The sequence below is a fragment of the Convolutriloba macropyga genome, chromosome 7 (genome assembly GCF_964194025.1).
Source record: "Convolutriloba macropyga chromosome 7, txConMacr16.3, whole genome shotgun sequence".
In the NCBI taxonomy this organism is placed as follows: domain Eukaryota; kingdom Metazoa; phylum Xenacoelomorpha; order Acoela; family Convolutidae; genus Convolutriloba; species Convolutriloba macropyga.
In genome coordinates this window covers 66,207,554-66,229,937 of record NC_134474.1, presented here as the reverse complement: position 1 = coordinate 66,229,937, position 22,384 = coordinate 66,207,554, and the positions used below count along the sequence as shown (strand labels likewise).

The 22,384-nt window shown below is 36.5% G+C and overlaps 2 protein-coding genes across 5 annotated transcripts in view; both read right to left on the bottom strand.

The window, feature by feature from the left end:
* The window catches only part of LOC142343261 (uncharacterized), a 158,683-nt gene that overhangs the window by 56,172 nt on the left and 80,127 nt on the right, over positions 1-22,384 (bottom strand). For all 4 annotated transcript variants that reach the window (XM_075395050.1, XM_075395049.1, XM_075395051.1 and 1 more), the window contains exons 15-18: positions 20,901-21,012; positions 20,195-20,333; positions 19,538-19,735; positions 2,548-2,695 (exon numbers count right to left, since the gene is read on the bottom strand). In XM_075395050.1, coding sequence (XP_075251165.1) covers positions 2,548-2,695; positions 19,538-19,735; positions 20,195-20,333; positions 20,901-21,012 — 597 coding nt within the window. The remainder of the gene's footprint in view (positions 1-2,547; positions 2,696-19,537; positions 19,736-20,194; positions 20,334-20,900; positions 21,013-22,384) is intronic.
* The window catches only part of LOC142343262 (uncharacterized), a 225,840-nt gene that overhangs the window by 190,681 nt on the left and 12,775 nt on the right, over positions 1-22,384 (bottom strand). The gene's annotated exons all lie outside the window — the stretch shown is intronic.

The window sequence follows — 22,384 nt, the reverse complement described above, 5'->3', positions numbered from 1 at the left end:
AGTCCTTTAATAGACCACGAGACTTTTTGGCTAGATTTGGACTGTCATTTTTATGGCACATACGCTCTATAACAAAAAGCCCCAATAGAGCTTTTTCAAAATTAAAATTCGAAATCAAAAACTCAAGACTCTAATACTCAAGAACTAGGGCAAATACGTTTGGCACTACTTAGATACACACCATTGAACTTCTACTAGTAAATGTTCATAAAATTTAAAGTTCATTAAGTGAGTTCAGAAGTCATTTTTCGAGTGAGGTAAGTCACGCAATTGACCAAAAAGCAGAACAAAGACGTTACACGTTACGCACACAAATTTCAACTGCAAAGCAGTAGAAATCACTTAAACTGAAAAGGTCGCAAGAATCATTGAGGGGAACGACGAAATAAAAAAACACGATGTGCCCAATAATAGCTGCTATCACTTCGCGTCTATTAAAAAGACATTTTCATCTTGACTAATAACAGAGGTCACCAATTACTGAACATTCGAAATACACTGAGTACTCTAAATGTTTATGCACAACGTTCAAACAGAGGTCAATGTTCGAAAAAAAAAGCCAACGTTGATAACAAGAACAGATATGCTCTGCTAAAAAAGAGTTCAATACCAATACTCATCTTCAAGCCGTTTAAAATGACAAAAGGGTCCAAATGATGGCTAGAAAAAACCAAACTTGAAAGTAATTAAACCCAAGTTCAAAAACGTTCAAAAACAGAGGTCAATGTTCGAAAAAAGAAGCCAAAATTGAAAACAGATAGGCTCAGCTAAAAAAGAGTTTAATACCAATACTCATCTTCGAGTCGTTTAAAAAGACAACAGGATTCAAATAATGGATCCAAATAATGGAACCAAACTTGAAAGTAATTAAACCCAATTTTGATGTCTTTCAAACATTGCGTGAATAAAGCTAAACCTCGCGAAAAAAAGAACCCTGACGATGGCATTTCTATGCGGGTTTATGTCCTAGGACGATTATTTATAATATCTATATTATTTAGGACGATTATTCCGTATATTATTTAAAGCAAAGTCTACTTCTAGACCCATTTAATGTTTTCTTAAATATGAAGCTCATGCGGAACAAATAAACAAAAGATCTTCAGACTAAGTGCACAATGATTCAAATAATTGCTATAAACGCAATTTGAGACCAATTGAAAAGAAGTTTCAAAGGACTTTATTATAGATTATTACAGACCAAGAGCAAGCTTCGAAGTGAAACATAACCGACTAAACGTCGGAAGAATTGCTCTCGAACGACTAGTGGTTCTAATCAGTTGCAGACTACTTCAGTCGGGGGGAGGGAGGGGGAGCCTTAATGTGACTAAGAAGTTCAACAGTGGGCTTCAAATAACCACATTAGAGGTTAACATACACCACTATTAAGATTTAAAGTAAAAAATGACACCAGTTTCGGCGCACTTTTCACTTGACTTTTAGTATTAAATTGCCGACAATTGAGTACAGCTGCTTGAAATTGCGATTGAGAGAGAATTTTAAATCACGCGAAATGCATAAAGTCAAGGGCGTAAAAGTCACTCGAAAAGTCAAAATTGTCAAGCAAAAATTTTGCATAAAAAATATAGCCGGTAGAAAACCGGAAACGACTCGAATCGTCGTGCATTATAATCTCTATCCTAACCTTGCCGAAATCAGAACATCAAAATAGACAGACGATAAAAAAGTAGCCGAACAAACAACCAAAAATGCCGACAATTTTTTAGGTGTGGGGGAGCTAGGCGGGGTGGGTGGGTAGATAGGTTGGGGAGGTGGGTAGTGCTGGGGGAGGTGGGTAGTTGGGGGCGGGGTAGTTAGGTGAAGGGAGGGGGTAGTTTGGGGGGTAGGGGTAGGTGGGGGGGGGGGTAGGTAGGTGGTTGGGGGGGGTTTAGATAAGTGGGGGGGGGGTTAGATAAGTGGGGGGGGGGGGGGGTTAGATAAGTGGGGGGGGGGGGGTGTGCGGTGTAGTTTAGATAATTAGGGGTGACTTGTATAGGAACGAAAAATCTCAAAATGACCTCTTCGCCTTGAACATTACAAGCAGTTCCTAATTACTATACATTACAAACGAAGCTACTGTTAAAGTCCAATGTTCGAAAACAGAAGTCAACAATCAAAAACTGAGGTAAATGCTCGAACAGAAAGAAGCCAAAATTCAAGTCATGAACAAACTGGCTTTCTGCTAAAAAAAACCAGTAGAATCTCAATACCCCTCTTCGAGTCGTAAAAAGACACACACGTTTACAATAATTGCTATGAACTTCGTTCAAGAGCAATTAAAAAGAACAACTCTGGCAAATTTTTCATTTGAAACATTGAATGAGAATACATTAACACAAAAAAAAGATTCGAGCATGAAAAAGTTATCTGAAAAATGTGCGACAAACAAACGCTAATACAATATATTGCGTAAAAAAACACAGGATAAAATAATTGCACCAAAATTTTTCCGAGAGCAATTAGTTCATATAATAGAAAGTTGATAATTGATTTTTGTAGATGAAACCAACTCAACAGCAACGGAAGAGAGTGGCAAGTCTGACTAACTGTTTGGGACTTTGTTGGGCACAGCAGCCCAGTCTCTGATTTGGGCAGCCACTTGTTGTATCATCTGATGGACTCTCTCACACAGACTCACTGGGTTCCCAATCACCTCTATCGAATTCAGAAGAGAATGACTTCCAGTTGGTGCCAGCTACACATCAACACAAATATACATAGCCATACTGACATCAAAGACCCTGAGTCTATAGCCAGTATAGTATAACCATGAAAATAACCACTATTCACTCTTTCATATTTCCTTTCAGACCTCTAATAAAATAGTTCCACGCCTCGGTCTTTCAGAGCAATTTACATAATTCCTCTTTTTGACGATGTCTACAGAATAGCAACAATAGCGATTGACAAAATTGGACTCTTGGAAAATTGATAGGTTGCCTAGAAGCGTAGGTTATAAAATTTCTTGTTGGCACGAAATGACACCAATTACACATCAACACTAACATTAAAACACTCACGTGCACATTTTAAAATGCCGAAAGTCTGCAGTGCCAGAAGTTAAAATGCCAGAAGTTGCTACTTAGCCAGAAATTGAATTTCGTTGACTTTCGTCATTTTAAAACGTGCGCGTTTCGTGTTTTAAGCATGGTTAAGTGACTCTGCAGAAGTCACTTAACCATTACTACATGCCCATACGTATATGTAATGACATTCTTAAGTTTCTATTTTCAGTTTAACAACCCAACATAACAGAATCATGTTCAAGTTTCTCAGAGAAATTCTCAGCCACATTGTTAAACCACCGATAAGCGTTCATAATAAAATAGACTTTAGAATTTATGTAATTTCGACAAGAACAGTAGCACAGCCAGTCGCTTAAATCAGTACAGGATCTAGCTCTTTCGGAAACCGAGGTTAAACAGAAGTAATGTGTAGTTGTATGATGTAGCGGTAGAGAGAAGAAAATTTTTTGTTTTTGTTATAACCTTATGGAAAAATATCGTTAAAACTGTGTATTGTAACCGTAGAAACACCTTTCTAGTTCACTTTTAAGACCTTCCAAGGTCACAAAAAGTTGAGTTAGAGTTGAGTCACACTTGAAAACTTTGGCTCCGTGGTTCTTGCACCATATGGTACTTTCTACCACAAACATAAAAGAAGCAGCTACTGGAGAACCAACTGCCACTTAAAACAAACAGCAAACTTGGTGAATAAATACTGAATCACCAAATGGTGTGTTATTTTCATCCCGCAACGTCAGATGTCGTCAACCATCTGACGTGGCGCAGATGGTTCTCTCTCGAAACGAAGTGGAGAGAGAGAAATCTCTGAATTGAGAAAACAGAACACACCGAGAATCCTGAAAATCAGTTGGCAGAAAAACTGTTAAAAAATAGCCAAATTTTTGACTTGTAAAACTACTTACTTCCGCACATTCTCCTCACAAACAAACTCTCAGACTAAACTTTAGTTTTTTTTTCTAAAATCTAATCCGACCGTCCTGAAACTAAACTGGTAAGCCAAACTTAGTATAGCTCATAAGTTCCAGCTATCCCCGCTGATTTGAGAACGAAGAGCATTTTATAGATGTTCAATATTGTAGCTTTATATTTTAAATATTATTAGATTGGAACGGGTTTTCTAACTGTATACATAACTTGGTGAATTAATAACTTATTTAACCACATTAGTAATTTAACTGAGACTTATACGCACTAATCGGTAAACCAAGAGCGATAACACAGCGATTGGTTTACTTTATCATTTTCGAGGTTGTGGACAATTCGGATATATTCTGGATACAGCCCCGATTATGATAACTGGTGCGACCAGAGGAAAGAATCACGCCTGATATTTTGTTTTTAATTATCTGATAATTCGGTTTTAACAAATAGCACGCGTTTTAACAAATAGCACGCATAAATTATCAGTCCAACCCAATCAGGCAAAAGTTTCTTTACTCTGTTAACACTATTTTTACCCAGGTGGGATATTTCTAATAGAGAAGTTAGTTGTTTTAATCGATTCTAACCAAACTTAGATATTGTTAACTCTCTTCTAGATTTATAAACCTTGTCGCTTTTTCATTTTAAGTTTACTATTCTAGCACCTCTCATCTTTTGATAACTTAGGTTTTAACAAATGAATTAATGGACAATGTGCAAACCATAATCGTTGAACATCTGAATATCACAGTTACAACAAACAATAAAACGGGCAAAGTGACACGATTCATAACAAACAATAGCACTTTCCTAGCAATTTTCTACAAATTTGAGCCAACTTCCTTTGCGAATTTTTTTATCACGTACATTTGGAATAACCCTGAATTCTTCAATATACTAAACTTACTAAAGATTCCAAATAGTAATATTGAAATACCCTCATACAACACAATAGATATTACAAATATTAACCAAAACACTTCTGAATTATAATTAATAAATTAATTTATAATTAATTAATAAATATATATATAAATATTTATATATATAGAAAACTTTTACTAGTTAGCTGAATTAAAACGTGCTACAATTTTTTTCACCTTGTACTGTTAGCACTTCAAATTTATAGGTCTTCAGGCTTTCTAAGTAAGTCACAAGTTCGATAATTGTCCTCACGCATTGTTCATTGCACACCGAACATTATGATGCGATCCACTCAATGCAGTTCTCTAGTCCTATAGGCTAGAGGTCCCACTTTTGTTAGTAAGTTTAGCTGAGGCCTGAGTGGGTGAGGCTGCGGGTTCTCTTTTGAACCAACGCATAGGCCGAAGACGGGGATAGTCGAACATATATAGGTAACAAAGCCTGATTTCTCATAGAAAATAGCGCGTTCTAATTCAGCTATAACAATATAACCCAATACACATAACCAAAAAAAAAATTATTACACAAACAAAATTTTAAAACAAAATTTACGGTCTTAACTTTAATCAAAAATGGCAAACGTAGTAGCATATCCCGACATAGCACTTGAAAAATTTACCGGTTTAGACCCATCAGAGGACGCACAAGACTTTATCAACCTTATAATAAGAAAAATACAATTCTCTCTCGGAACTAGACCAGCAGCTGACCCTGACCAAGCCGCAGTTTATGATGCTAGGCAGAGAGCACTTTTGGTTCGGTTTTGCGAGGACCCGCCGTGCAGTGGTTTGAATCATTGAATCCAGCATTAGCGTGGAATGACATCCGAACGCAATTCATAGCCAGGTTTACAGATGAAAAGGATAAGTACAGAAAACGGATTGAAGTAGAAAACTTAAGGAGACAACCAGAAGAGCTAATCAAAAGTTACATACACAGATTAACCAAAACAATAGAAAAAGGTTGGCCGGATCCCGATTTCAATGAAGCCTTCAGAGAGGGAAAAAGTATGGAATATTTTGTTAGAGGACTAACACCACCCGCTCTAAAACAGAAAGCACATCAATTTCTAATCGAAAATGTAGGTGCCACTTGGCAACAACTTAGAGATCATGTATCGACTAAAGATTTGAGTTTTGCAGTGAGCAGTGAATTTACTGGTACATCATCCAACAGCATGGATAACAAATTAGAAATTGAAGGTCTAAAAAATCAGATCAGGGAACTAACAAGTTTAATGAAAGACCACAAAATCAACGCAACATATAATAACAACAACCCCCGAATGAACCAAAATCAAACCAGATTTTGCAAATATTGTCGAAAGTCTGGTCACACAATTGCATACTGCTACAAACGCAAAGAAAATAAAGAACAAAACAAACAGCCTCCGCAAACCAGAGATAAGTTTACAGATAATTATCGTCAAAACCGAGGTAGATCGCCAGGACAGCAAAGTCATTACCCGAACAATAACGATCGAAGAAGAGATAATTATCCAAGTGAAAACAACAGACAACACACTCCTAATTATAGGAATAACTCTCCTCATCCATCCAATTACACTTCATCAAACCGACATCGGTCAGGTAGTTACGACTCTCGAGATAGACAAAATCAGAGAGATTCATACAGGTCTGATAGAAATAGTAGCAGAGATAGACCAAACAGTGAGCAGAGATACAGAAATTATTCAAACGAACGAAGCAATGATTCAAATAGACAAGGTAACAGACCTAACAGTGGCTATAACTCACGAGATAATAGCCGAGAGCGAAGTCCTAAAGTGCACTTCATGAACAATAGCTCTAGTTCCTATTTCAGCGATGATGAAAACAATCATGCTAATTTAAACTAGACCAGTCTCCGTCACCCTCTGAAACTAATAACACTAATAAAATCATCAACAAACATATTTATATTAACTTATACCAACCCGTCGGAGACAGGAATAAAAATAACGGTCTAGAAACCCAGTTCCTTCTTGATACAGGTGCAACCAGTTCTATTATTAACTACTATACATACAGTGAAATATGCAAAACACAAAAATTAGATCTTGTCAAAATAAAAACTAACACTGTAGCCGTTAACGGAGAAAAACTAAAGCTCTTGGGATATATTACTTTCAATTCATCATTCGACATAGAAGGAAAATACAACGTGAAAATAAAAACATGGGTTTCAGCCAAAGACGGATGTAAGCCAAACATTTTGGGAATGGACTTTCTTGATAGCTCTACAAAATCAATTGATATTTCAACACCAAAAATTGAACTATAAATTTATCCCGGCATTTTCATTTCACTTAGCAGATATCAAACTAAAAGTTACCCCTATGTTAGTCTCTACAAAACGGTTTTTATGGACATCCAATTTCATCTAGCTCCCCAAACAACTCGTGTCATCACCATAAAGCCCACTAACGAATTTTTCCGAAAAGGAACATCCTTTATTATTGGATCAGACTTACAGAAAAAAGGTATTTATACCTATAATGTAAGATGTTTCCAAAAGGAAAAGGAGTTACCTATAATGTTAAACAATCCGCAAAATAATAAGGTTGTCATTGCTAAAGGCCCAATAGGTCACACCTTAGAGGACATTCAGATTGAGCCAAAGAAAAACTTTACAGTTGTAGACAATCTTGCTTTTATAGACCATCTTTTGACTAGTGAGACCGATTGGAATCAAGTTTTTCATGTAAGTGAAAATTGTGTTTCTCCAATAATAAAACCTAACTCCGAAAAAACTATTTTAAATCACAAAACTAATAAACAGAAAAAAACTGAAAAACGTAAGCGTGAACAAGACTTTACTGACAATTACGAATTAGAAACTGATTTCAGTGACGATCTAAAAAATTTAAAACCCCACAGTGAAAGAGAGGATAGTTTGCGACCCATTGAGGTTAAACCAGAAATAATTGGCCGATTTTCAGATACAGACCAAACTTTCCTTAAAAAATTTGATTTTAGCCAATCAGACATCTCTGACCAAAAACTGTTACAGTTATTGGAAACACTAGTTCATAACAAAGACGTACACTCACAACATAAATATGATGTTGGAAAAATTAAACAAAAATTCAACGTAAAACTATTGCCCAACGTCACGTTGTCAAAACAAAGACCATCCAAAGTACCCCTTCATTATCAAGAAAAACTAGAAATTCTTTTGGATCAGTTGTGCAAAACAGGTATTATCCGTGAAATGGGAAACGAAAACGAAATGGGTTCCGAGTTCATTAACCCGATAATAATCCTCCCTAAAGGAAATACCATAAAACTCGTAATTGACGCACGCTATCTAAATTCAATTACTGACCTCAGCAGATATTCATGGCCCCTAGAACCAATAGGAAGCCTATTGACTAAGCTCAAAGGGAACTACTTCACTACTAGTGATTTGTGTTCAGCTTACAATCAAGTCCCCCTCACCGAGGAGACAAAACAGTTAGTAAGTTTTGTAATTGGTTCAAAACAGTACACATTTGAAAGAGGTTTTTACGGCCTTTGTGGTCTTCCTAACTTCTTTAGCCGAATAATGACTATTCATTTTGCACCACTAATAAAACGAAAACAAGCCATAACTTACATTGACGACACTATCATGCAAGCTCAAACTGAAAACGAAATGTTTGAAATTATTGAAAACTACCATTTATTATTAAGAAAAGCAGGTTTAAAAGCGCAACCCGAAAAAACTAAGTTTTTTCTTAGAAAAGTTCAGTTCCTTGGCCACATTGTAGGCAAAGAAGGAATTCAACCAGTCAAGAAAAGGGTAGCAGATCTCAAAGCCTTGAAATCTCCAGAAAACAAACGTGATGTAATGAGAGTTCTAGGATGCTTAGGGTTCTACAGCATGTACATAAAAAACTTGCATGTAGACTGTAAACCATTCTACGACTTAACCAAAACCGAAACTAAGTTCGAATGGACAGCGGAACATGAAAAACTTTTCCAAAGTATAAAAGACCGCATTAGTGAGGACACCATACTAGCTATACCAGACACAAAACATCCTTTTCACGTTCACGTAGACGCCTCCTCAATTGGCGTTGGCTCTATCCTAGTACAGGAATTTCCTGAAGGGAAGAGAATAGTGTCATTTAATTCCAGAATTTACACTAAAGAAGAGCAGAAAATGAGTACCACCGCACGTGAACTATGTGGTGTAATTTCAGCACTTCAAACATACGAGCACTACATAATTGGCTCGCCATTTCCTGTTTATGTTTACACGGACCACAAACCACTAATGTACTTATGGGGAAGACGAGGGAAACTCTCCCATCGTTTTTTTAGATACCAATTAGTGATTTCACAGTTCCAAAACCTAAAAATCATTTGGACTGAAGGAAAGAATCTAGCTTTTCCCGACATTCTAAGTAGAAACGTAAAACTGAAAGATCTTGACAAACATCAACTAAAACACAAAAAAATACCAAAAGACATTTCGTTCTACGACCAGAATGGAAACGAGGAAAAATACTTCGTTCTCCATGACAACGAAAAAGGCAATGCCGACGATTTTTACCCAATACTTAAAGAAACCAAAACAGGTCTAGCAAAGTATACATTCAAAAACGACCAATTGACACAAGAACGTTATAAACCAAGCAAAGCAACAATTTGTGGAGTAACAAATCTTGTCGACTACTTCTCACAAGGTTCTGCAATAAATCATTTTAAAAAATTAAACGATCAAAAACAAACAGCGACTCAAATTGAGACCAATGAATTGGAAAAAACTTCTAACAATTCCTTTTTAAACTCAGGAGAGGCTAATAGCGAAAAAAACTCTCCTTCAAATACAATTATTGAAGCAAATAATGAAAATTTTTGCCAAGTAATTGATGATCCAGACCATGAAATTCTTACTTTTGCTGAAATCTTTGCAGCACAAAATGCAGAAGAGGAACAAAATAAAACTTCCTTAACAAAACAATCACCATTCCCTGAAAAACTTGACAAAAAAATGGATGCTAAAGAATTGATCTTGAAACTAACTTCTTTTGCAAAAAATGTTGATCTAAACACTGAAGTCCTATGTGAAGAACAATTGAAAGACCCAGTATTACAACAAATACGCAAGTTTTTTCTAAGTCAAAACAAAGATCTGAAAACCATTGAAAATGGCCAATCGAAAGCTATAACAAACTATCTCAATAACTTTGAAAATTTATGCATAATTGGAAACCTACTCTGCATCAAAGAACAGACAGACGATTCTAACACTGAACTAATCAAAGTTTGTGTACCAATCTCCCTATTCATCAAAACATTTAATTTGGCCCACGACGATGTGTTAGCAGGACACATTGGTTTAGATAAAACTCTTGCAAACATAAGACGTTTTTTTCACTGGCCCGGAATGTACAAATGGGTTAAGCACCTCATAGCCAGCTGTCTTGACTGTCAAAAAAATATACAAAAACGGAAAGATATATACGAAGCACCTTTAGAAAAATGGACCAACACAATACCATTTCCTTTTCACACGGTACACATTGATCATAAAGGACCTTTGAACCCACCGTCAAATGGAAAACACCATTGTCTCGTGATTGTAGATTCATTTTCGAGATTTATTCAAGTTTACCCCGTCAGGTCTACGGACGCATTTGACACCATTAAAGCGTTTGAAAAATTCATCCTGTCTTTTGGGATACCTCAAAAATTAGTCTATGATAAAGGTTCAGCGTTTATGAATCAAAACTTCACTAGTTGGATACACGAACTAGGAATCACTCCAGCCCCAAGAACCGCCTTCTCACCATGGACGAATGGAAAAGTTGAAATACAAAACAAACACTTAGGAGCACATTTTAGGATGTTTTTAGAACAAGCCGGAGGAAAATGGGATGAACTTGCCCCGAAGTTTGCTTTTGCTCACAACACAGTACCTAACTCAAGTACAGGAATTTCACCGTATGAAATTATCTTTGGTCAAAAACCTCAAATTCCACTCTCACTAAAATTAGGATTATTAAGAAATTCAAACCTCACATGCAATTCTGACTTCTGTAAAGATCTACCATTACATAGACACACACTGCAAAAATCTGACAACAAAGAAATTGACAAATTGTTGAAGCCAAAAATAGAATCTTCACTACTAAGCCGTGAAAACCAATTTAAACAAATTTACAATAGCACTTATAAACACAGCCTAGCTCACAACGCAAAGGCACATAAACATCGAAATAAACACAAATTGGGTAAACAACTAGAAATTGGACAAAAGGTTCTGATGGAAAACCACAGCATAGAATTAGGCAAATCAAAAAAACTCCAAGAGCTCAGGTCAGGCCCATATACGGTAGTAAAGAAAATTACAAACGTGAATTACGAAATAGAGCTTGATAACGACAAAAGGGTTAGAAAGGTTGCACATAGAAATCATCTTGTTGAATACTACCCGGCAGAAGAGACACTTCCAGATCTAACAGTTGAATATGGTATCAATAACGATTCCTTAGAAACCTTCTACGAAAACTTGAGGAGTTCCCAACTAAAAAAACTAAACACACCTGTCAACAGATATTCCTTTCAAATTCCTATGCAAACAGAATTCTGGCCTATCACCGACTTTGATCGAACCCCTGTTGATTTAGATAAAACACCAACAAATTTTGACTCAGGCTTCATAGAAGGAAGCTCCTCTGGCGCAGTAAATGAACATCTCACTAATAGGAATATTGAAGTGATTAGGGAAAGAACAAGGAGTTCAACACCACATTCACATGGGCAAATCATACGCCAAACTAACCCAGAATTTAGTCCACTGCGTTCCAGTAACCCTCATAATAATACTATGCCTAATCCAAGTAACAATGCGGAAAATCGAAGAGTGTCAAACAGAAGAAAACAACAGACTAGCCGATATCAGGCTGGCTTCACTTAGTTTTATATGTTTCAGGTAACGGACAGACAAGTCCAACATTACTGGACCAAGTCACAAACCTTTATTTTTACCTATTTTTTTTTACTTCTTTTATAATTCACATTAGCCAAAGTTAGAGATAATCAGACATCTCTACGCAAAAAAAAAAAAAATTTAAATAAATAAATCAATTCTAAAATAAAGTAAGCAAACTTAAAATGCTTAAAATTCCTAAAAATTTTATACTTATCTTAAAATTTATTTCTTTTATTTCCTGCCTTCCCTCACAGTTTGACCAAAAAATAGACGAGCTCAATGATGTGTCGCACAAGTTGCGAGTTATACATTATGATTGCTCTCAAATGAAAGAAAACAAAATGTACTCTTTAAACCAGGTAGCGCCATGTAGTATCAGCCCTGAAAACATTGACATGCGCAACGTAAGAGTAACTATTTATCAACGGTCTTATCGCACATTCGTAAAAGCTGTTATGTGTTCCGTTAGTGTGAATGTTTTAAAATATCACTGCGGTATGTTTTCTCATTCATCAATTGTCCATGACGCACCCTTAATTACCTATCATCTAATTGTCTCACCAGAACAATGCAAACAAGCGAACAGAACGGGAAAACTTACGGTTAACGACTTTCAAGATAAATTTGACATTGAAATTGAACTAAACAATAGGAAAATTTCATACAAAAACTATGGAGCCGACCTCGAGGACGATTCATCGACCTCATGCGACGATAGTGGCGATATAAGCCATTACTCTTTTGAAACTCTAATGCAGGAAATTTCGTTAGAAGTTAATGTTCAAGACAAGTCAGTCTACAACACCCAAGGGCAGAAACTGCCGTGTGTATTGCACGAAGGAGGATGTGATTCCACATCTTTAGATCCATTTGCATACTCTTGGGACATTCCCGAGAATTGTCTTGTTTTCAAAAAATTTACCCAAGATGCCAAAATGATAAAACATGACATTGAAGCCGGAAATCCTAAGTACTTTATTGTTAGCGACGAAAAATCAGAAGTTCCGTATACAGGTCCAGGAACCCATAAACCTGCCCAAATGGATATTAAGTTGCGAGTCTTAGACCAATCTGAAACATTGTGCGGTAAACCAGAACCTTTGTACAAAACTAATTTGGAGTCTCTTTTTGTTTCTTATTCAGGTGGCTTTAATATGAGGACTGGCAAACCTAATGATTTAAAAAGTGAACATAGTTATCACAAAGTTACGGTAGCATCCGGTACAGAACTGAGTTGGAACGGGTACACTAGAAAGGTAAAAGATGACCCTCATCACTCTCCTTCACGTACACCCTGGGCCCATGTAGGTGAAGACGAGCTAGATTATGAGGTTCACTTAGCCGCTAAGCTGGATTACATTATTTATCACAACTATTTGAGGATCAAGCAATCCTGGCATAATGTTATTATGAATCAGTGCGAACTTGATAGAACTGAAAAACAAACGATTTTAATGTTAGCACTTCAAAACAATAGGCTAGCTGGTTATATGCTAACAGGCAACCGGTCTATGTTTCTGGACACGGACGGTAGCATCGGTTGGCTATACCACTGCCCAAAGAAAAACTCGCCATTAAAAGTTCTCGAACGCTGCTACGATCGTATTCCTATTCATTATAATGATCGAACAATGTTCGTCGATCCTATTACAAGGCAAACATTTCCTTTTGCCAATGAAGTAAAATGCGTTGGAGGTTATAAAAATGTCTACCAACTTGACCTAGATAATGAAAAATCTTGGTACCATTTGATGCCTGCCCCTGTTCCATTCAAAACTCCTTTCTTGTTCTCACCGCTTTCAATTGGCCATATCATAAATTCAGTTGGCTATGAATCCCAACGCGCAGGTATCTATACTCCTAACCAATTAAAAGATTTTTGGGACAACATTCTGCACAGTTCCGCTTCCAAATCAGTACTTCAAAAAATTTCACATGAAGTTCTAAGTTCGAGGGAAATTGACTACAGTGAGAAAGATATCTATTCCTCAGCAATGGGAATAAATCGTCAAATTTATCTCGATTCCCTACTGTCCCCGAACTACTTCGTGACACAATTTACGGGAACATTTGGTATAATAACGTATTATCTGGAAAAACTTGGTATTTATTTTGCAGTTTTCCTATGCATAAAGTTCATACTTGACGTGATTACCACAATGCTAAGAGCTTTCGAAATTCACAAAATGTCAAACAGAACCATAGGGTTTTGGAAAATTCTCTTAGGAGCAACATACAACTTATTTGTACTTTCTGTTTTCACTTCAATCTTTTCCGAAGGAAAACCTACACCATCCGCACCATCACGACAAAGAAGAGTAAGCTCAAACTATAATATCGATGAAGAAAACTATCATGAGTATAGTTCAACCCAACAAAATTACGCTCTAATTGAAACCAAAATAGATGAAAACAAAAAACTTTACCCTCCTGTTCCGCAAATAACGGGAAACGTTATTGCCCCTCCATAACTTAATAAAAATAAATAAATAAATAAATAAATAAATAAAATAATTAAAAAAAAAAACACTTATATCTTTGTTTAGGTGATGACTTCCCTTCAATTATGAAACCATTGTTTATTCGACAACCAAATCAATTGTTCATTCGTTTTGAAGGATATACAGGACAGATAATATTTTCTCACCTGCCTTTGCTTCACAGTATTATTCATATTAGAGTAGCTTCATTTCATTTCAAAGATCTTTTAGATATAATTGTTTATCCCAGTAACCCTAATTATTTTAAGCTTTTAAGAGCGTTTACTGACTTTAGCATAACATTCATTGACATCGGAGTAGACTTTGACTACTACGCGGACAAGATCAATCCGATTTACGGATATTTATAAAAATTTATCTTTAGAATGATTTTATATGACAATTTAAGCCTATTTCAATTTTACATGTATATGACTATAGCCATTGTAACAACTGTTATAGTTATTAATTTCGTATTCTACGATATCGAATTTGTGTGCGTTTATACTTCCTTTTTAGATTTTGTTTTTATAATTTTATTAATCATAACACTGACATTTAAAACCAATTTTTTTCCGGAACCATATCATAGTATACTTGATTGCGTCTTAATAGTGATAGTCTCTCCAGTTTTATACAAGATTGCTTTATACCAAATATTTTTTGTAAAAAAATTAAGCTCAACTAATGCACTTCCTTTATAAGGGTCAATTGGTGTCAATAGTCGGCTTTTCCAGAACATTTTCTTCAGAAAATAATATATTGACCCCTCAACTAATAGTCGAGTTCGACTACTGGGACACTTGCGAGACAGGATTTATAACCCTGACACCAAACTCTAATCACTGGCATTTCTTTGTATTTCTCGCTAATCTAAATCCCACTTTTTGGCCGGACAACCTTGATGACTTATAATAGGTAACTAATTCCCAAAAATGTTCCTTCTGAACGGAAAATTAGTGGAGATTGTACGCTTCCAGCGCACTTTTGAATCATACCCCCTCCTAACTCCCTTCATAATAATCGACGTTCAAGAAATTGACTCCAATGATTCTTGGCAAATGTCAGTTTATCCAGCATCACCATATTGGAATTACTTCTTCATTATGGAGAACGCCCCATGTGTTCCAAAATCGCTAGACTCAGAATCCTTAATCCTAAATTAAAGATTGCTGATAAGAAATGATACTACCGTATCAGAATAAGTTAGTACAGATACAATTTTTTCAGAGATCTTTCACAAAAGTAGACAATAACACACTAGTACCTACGTTGATAATCCATTTTGAATATTTAGACTCCTGGGAAGACGGATACGTTACAGTCCTGCCAACTTCCCCCTTTTGGTACTTTTTTCTTACCTTGTCAACATCTGTCTCCACCACACTTCCATTTAATCTTGATAAAATCTGACCCTCTGTTTACTTCGATTCCGTTTTTCTCCTTTTGAACGCAAAAATGTATTTTTTTAATAAAGAACGTTTAGTTAGAATCACGTATCTCCAGAAATCCTTCGATCTTATTTGCCCTGGCCTTCAAGATGTAGAACCATGTATCATTGTTTATTACGAAGATCAGGAAACAAGCCAAAAGGGAAACCTTAAAGTACACCCCAACGACACGCAGTGGAAATTCTTCCTGTGCCTTGTCGATTTGAAGGACACTTTTCCAATTACTATCCACAGCCTTTTTTAAATAACACTTTAAAATTATGTCTGCTATTCTAAGTTATGTAAATAATTGGTTCTTTCCCAAATCCTCTCTTACTGACGAAAATGTTGTTGAATGCCCCATTTGTTACACATCCTGCAAGAAATTTAAGAAAATGCACGCAAATTCCAAAAATCAGCCCCCTCATTTTGCTTGCATCCCTTGTCGACAACAGTTATTTGAATATTGGGACCACCCCAATTGCCCCGTTTGCAACCAGCCAATATACACATCCAGTTATAGTTACTATTTCCGATGCGATCTTTGTGGACAAACCAAGAAGGAGGTAGCCGAAACTTACCTTAGCCATTTCAAGACCCACAAAGACCACATTTTTTGCACAGAATGTATCAAGACCCTCAAATCCTGTCCTGTGTGTAACTACCCGATTACCCCCGACAATCCTTGGAGTTAAACCCAACCTGGTAAGTAAAACATTCAAGCCATTTAAGATGGGAAATAAAAACACAACCCTTTTCCAACCTTTGATCAATACACCCACTGGAATCGTATGTCCAATTTGTTTTAAGATTTGTAAGCGTTTTGAAAAACTTCACCCCACAAACGGTGACCAAGACCATTTTGTATGTTTTAGCTGTTATCGAGAATTGATAGCAAATAAAAGAAATACACATTGCCCACTGTGTAAAACAAAAATGTACCCCTTTCCCATTGTTTTTTATTATCAATGTGACTTATGCTATAGGATCAAAACCCAGTTATCTTTAAATCATTCAACTCATCTTTTATCGCACCCTAACTATAGTTTCTGTAATATTTGCATTTCAAATAGTCCGTCATGTCCTGTATGCAACAAAACTATTTAGCTTGAGCAGAATTCCTAAGAATAGCAGGTTTAGCGATAAATTTTTTTTCCTCTCGGAACAATACAAAACAACGGAAAATTGGTGTTAACGATTATTCCTTATGCCCGCAACACCACTACGGCTTAAAAAAATAAAAATGTCCGCTTATACCGCTCTGGTTTCATTTCTTTCTTTCATCATGATTCTACCCCTAATACTCCTCATTTTGCACGCTCTGATTCATGCCTTCCTATTTTTCTTTGCGGAAGAATTAGAGCTCATTCTTTGGGTAATAGTCTTTGGTTCCTTCTAATTCTTTCTTTTACCGTGGTGGGATTGCATTTAGCAAATAATAAGACCACCAGCTAGTTTATAATAACAAAAAGCATTTAGCTAAAAATTAACTTTCAGCGTTAAACTCTTCTCTAGTCCCTCAACTTCAGCTCCAAACGAGTTAGTCCAACACCCAGCAAAGAAGATGTCCAACTGTCAACCCGAAGGATACGACCCAATAACAAATTGGAATATTCACCACGAGTCTGCAACGGCAACAATGCCAGACCACAGTGGAAGAGCAATCCGACTCTCCAATATTGACAACCTCCTAACCGAACAAGATCACAGAAACATAAAATTATGTTTGGAAACACAAAAAGTTAGAGAGGATCAGCTGAATACCGAAAACCCCAGATTCGTGAATAATTTAAAGTACAGCCTCAAACCGGAATTTAACAGTTTTAGAGTAGAAGGGAAGACAACAATAACCAACAAATGTCTAAAAACCGTGCATGAAGTTCCTGTTTCAGAGGTTCCAGTAATTAACGTATTCCCCCTCCCAAGCTCAAAGAACGTGTGGAGGATAAAAGATCGCGATGTGAAAAATAGGAGCTACATTCTGTACAACAAAAATCTATGCACGTACATAAAAGCTCCTTATGAAGCAATAACAGCCTTCCCTGATGAAGAGAACGGGCAATATGAGTTAACAAATGCAGCCCTCATAACAGAAAACTCTACATTCCGGCAACAACTTTTCCAACGAGAACTAGAGGTAGAAGATTTGCAACTCCAATTAGAACAGCTGAAATTGGAAAGGAAAACGACCGGCGCGGCAAGCAACGATTATTGGCGCCGTCAATATTTGATATCGAATCGCCTCAAATGCCAGGGCGAAGATAACACGGTCAAGCTTGCAAGGTCGTACGCCACAACAAATCTCGAACTATCTGCAAAAGCAAGAAAAGCTGAGCAGCAGATAGCAGTATTAGAGAAGAAAAATCGTCAGCTAGAACAAAAACTAGAAGAAGCAAAGAACAAGTCCAAAAAACTTAAACGAAAAATGGCTCAGAGCGAAAACTAAAAATTTGGTATACTCAAGGTGATGGTTTATATTTTAAATGTTCACTAATACTTTTTAATACCGATCATGTACAACTGATGTAGTAAATCTTTCTTCGTTCTTAAAATCGGGGTGAGCTGTAACCGTAGAAACACCTTTCTAGTTCACTTTTAAGACCTTCCAAGGTCACAAAAAGTTGAGTTAGAGTTGAGTCACACTTGAAAACTTTGGCTCCGTGGTTCTTGCACCATATGGTACTTTCTACCACAAACATAAAAGAAGCAGCTACTGGAGAACCAACTGCCACTTAAAACAAACAGCAAACTTGGTGAATAAATACTGAATCACCAAATGGTGTGTTATTTTCATCCCGCAACGTCAGATGTCGTCAACCATCTGACGTGGCGCAGATGGTTCTCTCTCGAAACGAAGTGGAGAGAGAGAAATCTCTGAATTGAGAAAACAGAACACACCGAGAATCCTGAAAATCAGTTGGCAGAAAAACTGTTAAAAAATAGCCAAATTTTTGACTTGTAAAACTCTACTTACTTCCGCACATTCTCCTCACAAACAAACTCTCAGACTAAACTTTAGTTTTTTTTTCTAAAATCTAATCCGACCGTCCTGAAACTAAACTGGTAAGCCAAACTTAGTATAGCTCATAAGTTCCAGCTATCCCCGCTGATTTGAGAACGAAGAGCCTTTTATAGATGTTCAATATTGTAGCTTTATATTTTAAATATTATTAGATTGGAACGGGTTTTCTAACTGTATACATAACTTGGTGAATTAATAACTTATTTAACCACATTAGTAATTTAACTGAGACTTATACGCACTAATCGGTAAACCAAGAGCGATAACACAGCGATTGGTTTACTTTATCATTTTCGAGGTTGTGGACAATTCGGATATATTCTGGATACAGCCCCGATTATGATAGTATTTATGTTGTTATCAGAATTAAATAAAAATTAATATTTTTTCCATATCATCTCTCTTACAATTACTAACAGATTGACAAGTTATCGAATCTTCACTTGCGCAAGCAATTCTCTAAACTTTGCAGTTAATTTTGCAATCTAGCAAAAGCACTTTGAAATAGAAAATATGCTTCATTTGGAACAAGTGACTCAATGTTCCCTAAATATGAAGCACCTAAAAGGAGCAGATATGCCTCAGATTTTAAAAAAGATCAGTATAATACCATAGAAATCGTCATACGAAGAACAACTTGATCAAAATAAATGCTCCAAAGATGCTTAATGCACCCTAAATTAAATTGAATTGAATTTAACCAAAAACAGTAAATCGAAAGATTAATCCGATAAAAACTGCCTGAATGTATAACCAAAGAGAAGTGCATTTCACCAAGTTCTACCCTACGATAAATGTCAGTTTGTTTACCTCTGTCACGTCATCAGGTGAGAACTTGTCGTCTTTGGAGAATAGAGTCTTCAGTTTAGTCTTGATGTCCTCCTGAGATGCGATGGGATCCCCTGCCTCGTCTGTGGACTCGTCGTGGTCCAGAAGGGCGTTAGTTTTGGCACACTTCACCATATGCACCAGAATTGGAGTCAGTTCACCATCCAGAGCCAGCAGACCCTACCATCAAAACAAACTGTCAATCAATGAGACACGTTACAATAGCCCAACTAGGGTTCTGACCTGCTTCAACTACTAGTAATTTATGACTTAAAATGCCACGAACCAAGTTCTTCTAAGCAACCATGATCATTACAGCTACTGTTAGCGATTGGTCAAAGGACAACTCGTATCGTGAAATATTTGCGACATAATCAATACTAGCTGAGACCAAATGGTTATGCTGCAAGATTCTCGCAAAACGAATGGTTATCTTGCAAGCTTCTGGCAGAAATTCTTGTAAGGCGATGCATCGTTTTGCAAGATTCGACCAGAATCTTGAAAGATAACCATTTGTTTTTGGCTTTGGTACCAATTAAATAGGAACTCAGAGATTTGCTGCAATGATTTTACAGAGGTATGATTTTTAGAGGAACACAACTTCAGAAGTTTTCTGGAAGTGGTTAGTACAATTAGAACCTTTGCAAATGCAGCTGCAGTCATTTGTACTCTGCCCTCATCTGATGCGTATATTTTGAGATCGTGTCTAAAGGTGGAATGCAATCTGAGCAGACCTGACCCATCGTCATTGTAGGAAGAGCCACCCGGATACATACACCTGACATCAAAACAGCAGGTAGTAACAAAATATACTAATTGAGAGCCTTTTTAGCTGTATCATCTTTGCATGTAAAAGAAGTCAGGTCACATCCCTTTGTAATAACAGCTTGTGTTGAGAAGAACCAAGACTTTATTAAGTTTTTTTTTGAATTTCGTAAGTTGAATTAACAATTAACTTGGTTACCATGACTAGGTTTATAAAACAGCAGATCACCAGTTTAATAAATCAATTTTCAACAGTTCATTTCAGTTTTCCAGATATGAAATATATGTTTCTAGGAGGAAACATGACTAACAGATATTCATGCGCCACTTAATGAATAGCGCTAAAAAAGCAAAAACTCAAATTTTAATACGTTCTTATAAGATTATACGTTCCATTTTCCCCATTTTTTCAGATATTTTCGAAATGTTTTCTGATCCTGTTCGAGATATGTTTTGATATATTTGAAATTTTTCATTTGTGTAAGATGAGAAATAACCTTGCCGAATCTGTTATAACCAACGTCATTCATTAAACATGGTTTTAATGTAGTGGCGACATTAGTGATTCTAATTGACAGACCTGAAAGCCTTGCCGAGTGCTTCTGCGTGTACTCTTCCCAATGGAGTCAGTTCTCCTCCCCACTTGGCTATCAACAGGATGGATGGCTGCTGCTGACTGCTACAAGCTCTTTCTGTAACATATTTACCCTTGATTAAAGAGCCATCGTTACAAATCAACTCACCGCTACGTTTGTTAACAACAAACTTCTCAATTCATCATTTGATATCTTAGGCCGCATGGCCAAATAAGTAAAAGAACAAAACAACTATTGACATCACTGTGTTGCTATTATTGCTACGTTGAATTACTGAAACCTAAAAAGAAGTTGCACAAACATTGCTCCAATATAATTTGAACCATTCTGCACGTTTTTCACATCACTAACAATATTGTCGACATTTATTTCACATGACGGTGGCAACAAAAATGACAATATAAACTTTGCAGCAAAAAATTGCCAAAACGAACGTTAACAAAATTTTTTTCGAAACATTGTGATGAACTATCTGTGGTAAAAGCATCTACAAAATAATGAAGCATAAACCGACTAATGTCAGAAGAATTGCAATCGAACGACAGGCGGGTGGAAAAACATTCGACCCCGCCGGGGTTCAAACCACTGAAAAAAAATAAGTTCTGACTTTCCGGTGTTCCATAGTAAAGACAGAGATGACAAACTAAAAGCTAAAAACAGGACGCTTTAATCGATCTAGGAAAACATTATGTACCTATCCTGTTTCGCCCCCCCCACCCCCAGTGCGCTTTGCGCCCCCAGTTACAAATTATATGTTGTTATACAGCACGTTACTATGCAAGAAAATAGCACGTGCGCCTGGGGGCGTAAAAATATAAGCCCACTAAGCTGGGGGGGGGAACAGAATAGATCCAACATTATTATGTTTTTCCTAGATCAACAGAAAAAAACCGACCCGAATTGTAGGCTACTGATTAATAGGGAATGATATAATATCACTGGAAGCGGCTTAGAAGGACAATATTGAGAGCTTTTTAAGACCACTAATCAGAATTAAACTGAAGAAATTAAACAAAGATTGACGTGGTTTATATTTGATGTTAGGTAGAAAGCTGCCGTCAATTCAGATCAATAATTGAAAATGCAGAATTAAAACAATATCGATTAGGCAAAAATAAAACCCAGTTTGTCGCAGTTTTCACTGAACTGATATTAAGTAGAAGTCAACGGAAATTAGTTCGTCACAGGAAAAGTCAAAATCATCAAATGAGAAGCGATCAAGCAAAAGAGCGCATCAAAAATTTGTATATTTTTGCACGTGCTAATATCACAGCAATTCATTAGGTAAAATTATGGCTGGTGCGTCGGGGGATGCAAATAATATGCGACCATTAAGCAGGGTAGGCAGCTTAGTGGGTGCATGCTATTTGCATCCCCCGATGCAATTCATTTGACATCTTAGGCCGCGTGGCCAAGTTAGTAAAGGAAAAAAACAACTATTGAAATCACTGTCCTGTTACTTTTGCTA